Raw genomic sequence first — 2328 nt, forward strand, 5'->3', positions numbered from 1 at the left:
GCACTGGGCACTGAGTGCTGGTGCCCGCTCACCAGGTGCGGGGTGGCGGTGCTGCGGACACGGGCCAGGCCCACGGCCTCCTTGCCCCTGGGCTTTCTCCCGCGTGTGCGTCGGCCACAGCAACAGCAGAGGACACAGAGGAGGCAGGAAGCGGCGAGGACCGCAGCCACGGCAGCGACCGTGACGACTGCCCAGCGGGGCCCTGGGGTGGGCACCGAGACGGGCCTGAGATGCATCTGTGGACAGCGCTGCCCCGCCCTGGCCCGGGCCATCCCCGCGCCCCTCCCAGGACCCCCGACTCACAGGGGATCCCGGCGGTGAGGGCTGGAGTAAGCCGGGTTTCAGCCGTGGTGCCCGCCGGGGCAGGGGTGCCGGATGGGCCTGTGGGGCTCCCCATCGCCCTACCCTGCTGGCTTGGAGGAGACTGTGGTGGCCGGATCACCTGTGAGGCGGGCCCCTGGGGACCCTGTCCACCGCCCCATCTGCCCAGCAGCAGCCAGCTTGGGTCTGCCTGAGCAAGGAGGCAGCCCAGGGTGGCCGGGGGTGACAGTTCTGAGTGGAGCCAAGGGGAGGGAGGCCCTGGGCTTTGGCCAAAGTGCCGGCTTAGCTGCCACAGGCCCGGCCTCCTGGCCACCTCCCCAGCCCCCAGCCCTGGCCAAGCAGGCCAGCCTGGGCAGCCCGGGCCCTGCCCTCGCTGGTCTTCCCGGCAGAGCCGTACCCCGTCCCAGGGCCTCCTCCTGCGGGGGAAGCCTGGCTCCCGGCCTCTCTCCCCCAGCTCGGGGCCCTGCCTGGGGGTCGTTGCTGGCACCCGGCTCATCTCTGCTCAAACTTGGGCCACTGTGGTTTTCCCGTCACACATGCGAAGGAGCCCCCAGTCCAGGTGTGACCTGGGAACGTGTTGATGGGGCTTGGAGGGGCCAGGGCCCCACTGGGGTCGTGGGGGGAGCAGGCGGGTTGAGAGCGGGCGTGGCTGCCAGTGGGAGCTGGTCTAAGCCAGCTCAGCACGAAGGTGCGTTCCTGGCACGGGCGGGCTCGGGGCCAGCAGCACCTGGGGAGGAGGCGAGGTGGGGGCAGGCGGGGGCAGGGTGTAGCTGGGAGCGGCCAGAACGTTCCTTGCAGGCTGACTCAGCAGCCTGCCCGCCCAGACCTGCATATCTGCCACCCCTAGGCGAGGGGGTAGGAAGGAGGGCAGGCGGGCGCAGCCCACCTGCCTGGGGCCCGGGGAGGGAGCACACCTGGCCAGGCTGGCTCCTCCCACCCACGGCAGGGACCCAGCATTCCAGCTGGGGGCCCCGATGCCGCAGTGGGGTGCGCCGTGACCCCAGGCCCAGGGGCCGCTCTGTGCCTCAGCCCCTCTTGGCCTCACCCCCCAGGAGCACTGGCAGCCAAGAGGCACAGTTCCTCCGACCTGGGGTCCCCCTCTTTGCCGACAAAAGCCTACCACCCCCCTGCCTTAGGGGCTCAGCCCAGGCCACCCCCTCCAAGAAGAACCAACACTCGGGCTAGAACACTCAGCTGTGCAGCCCCCACCCAGCCTGGCCCTGAGCTGGCAGAGGGGCAGCGACCCTGACGTGACCCCCCACAAACATGGCATCGAGGCCTCCCCCCGACGGGCTGGGCAGAGGCACCCCGACCCCCTAACATCCATGCGAGGGGCTGCAGGCCCCCCGCGTCCTGCCTCCCAGGCCCGGCTCTGTCAGCCCTCAAGGACCGTCGCACAGAGAGGGGTTTGGGGGGGCCCTGCATGGTCTGACACCCTCCACTGCCATCTTGACATTCTGACCGTTCTGAACCAGAGGCTGCACGTTCTCTGATGGGTGGGGGGCTCCTTGGGTAAGGCCCCCCCACGAGTGTGAGGCGCTCAGGGCAGGCCGCCGTCCTGCCTGCACACCCTGCGAGGGCCCCCGGCCCCGCTGGCTCAGCATCCGCAACGCCCCGGGAGCAGCCGCGTTCCGAGGGGCCCAGCTCCCCGTGTGGAATTTGAAGTCAAACTTTCCGTTGCGGGCTGCCAGCGCCTATGTATGTTCTGGCGTCAAAGGAACTGCTCGGGGTTTTACGGCCCAGAAGTTGGGGCCAGGGGTCAGCACGGAGCCTCCATCTGCGTGTGCGTGTGTGCACGTGCATAGGCCGTGTGTGCACACATGTGTGCATGCGTGTGCCTCTCCCTGGCCCGCTTTGCTGGTGTCCTCTCCTGGGCTGGGGCAGGGCACTGAGTCACAGGGGTTAGGTGCTCCTGGCCGGGCAGGGTTCCTGGGCCAGCCAAGTGGGGGCTGTCCCCCCAGGACCACAGGATGCCTAGAAGCTGTCCAGAGAGGCCCCCAGGACCCT

The 2328-nt window shown here is 69.7% G+C and overlaps 1 protein-coding gene across 1 annotated transcript in view; it reads right to left on the reverse strand.

Moving 5' to 3' along the window:
• SYT8 (synaptotagmin 8) overlaps positions 1–468 on the reverse strand; it is a 4598-nt gene extending 4130 nt beyond the window's left edge. The window contains exons 1-2 of the mRNA XM_023537366.1: positions 304–468; positions 3–202 (exon numbers count right to left, since the gene is read on the reverse strand). Of these exons, the coding sequence (XP_023393134.1) occupies positions 3–202; positions 304–397 (294 nt within the window). The 5' untranslated portion in view covers positions 398–468. The remainder of the gene's footprint in view (positions 1–2; positions 203–303) is intronic.
• Positions 469–2328: the final 1860 nt, after the last annotated feature.

The sequence above is a fragment of the Pteropus vampyrus genome, unplaced genomic scaffold (assembly GCF_000151845.1).
Source record: "Pteropus vampyrus isolate Shadow unplaced genomic scaffold, Pvam_2.0 Scaffold187, whole genome shotgun sequence".
NCBI classification, from domain to species: Eukaryota; Metazoa; Chordata; class Mammalia; order Chiroptera; family Pteropodidae; genus Pteropus; species Pteropus vampyrus.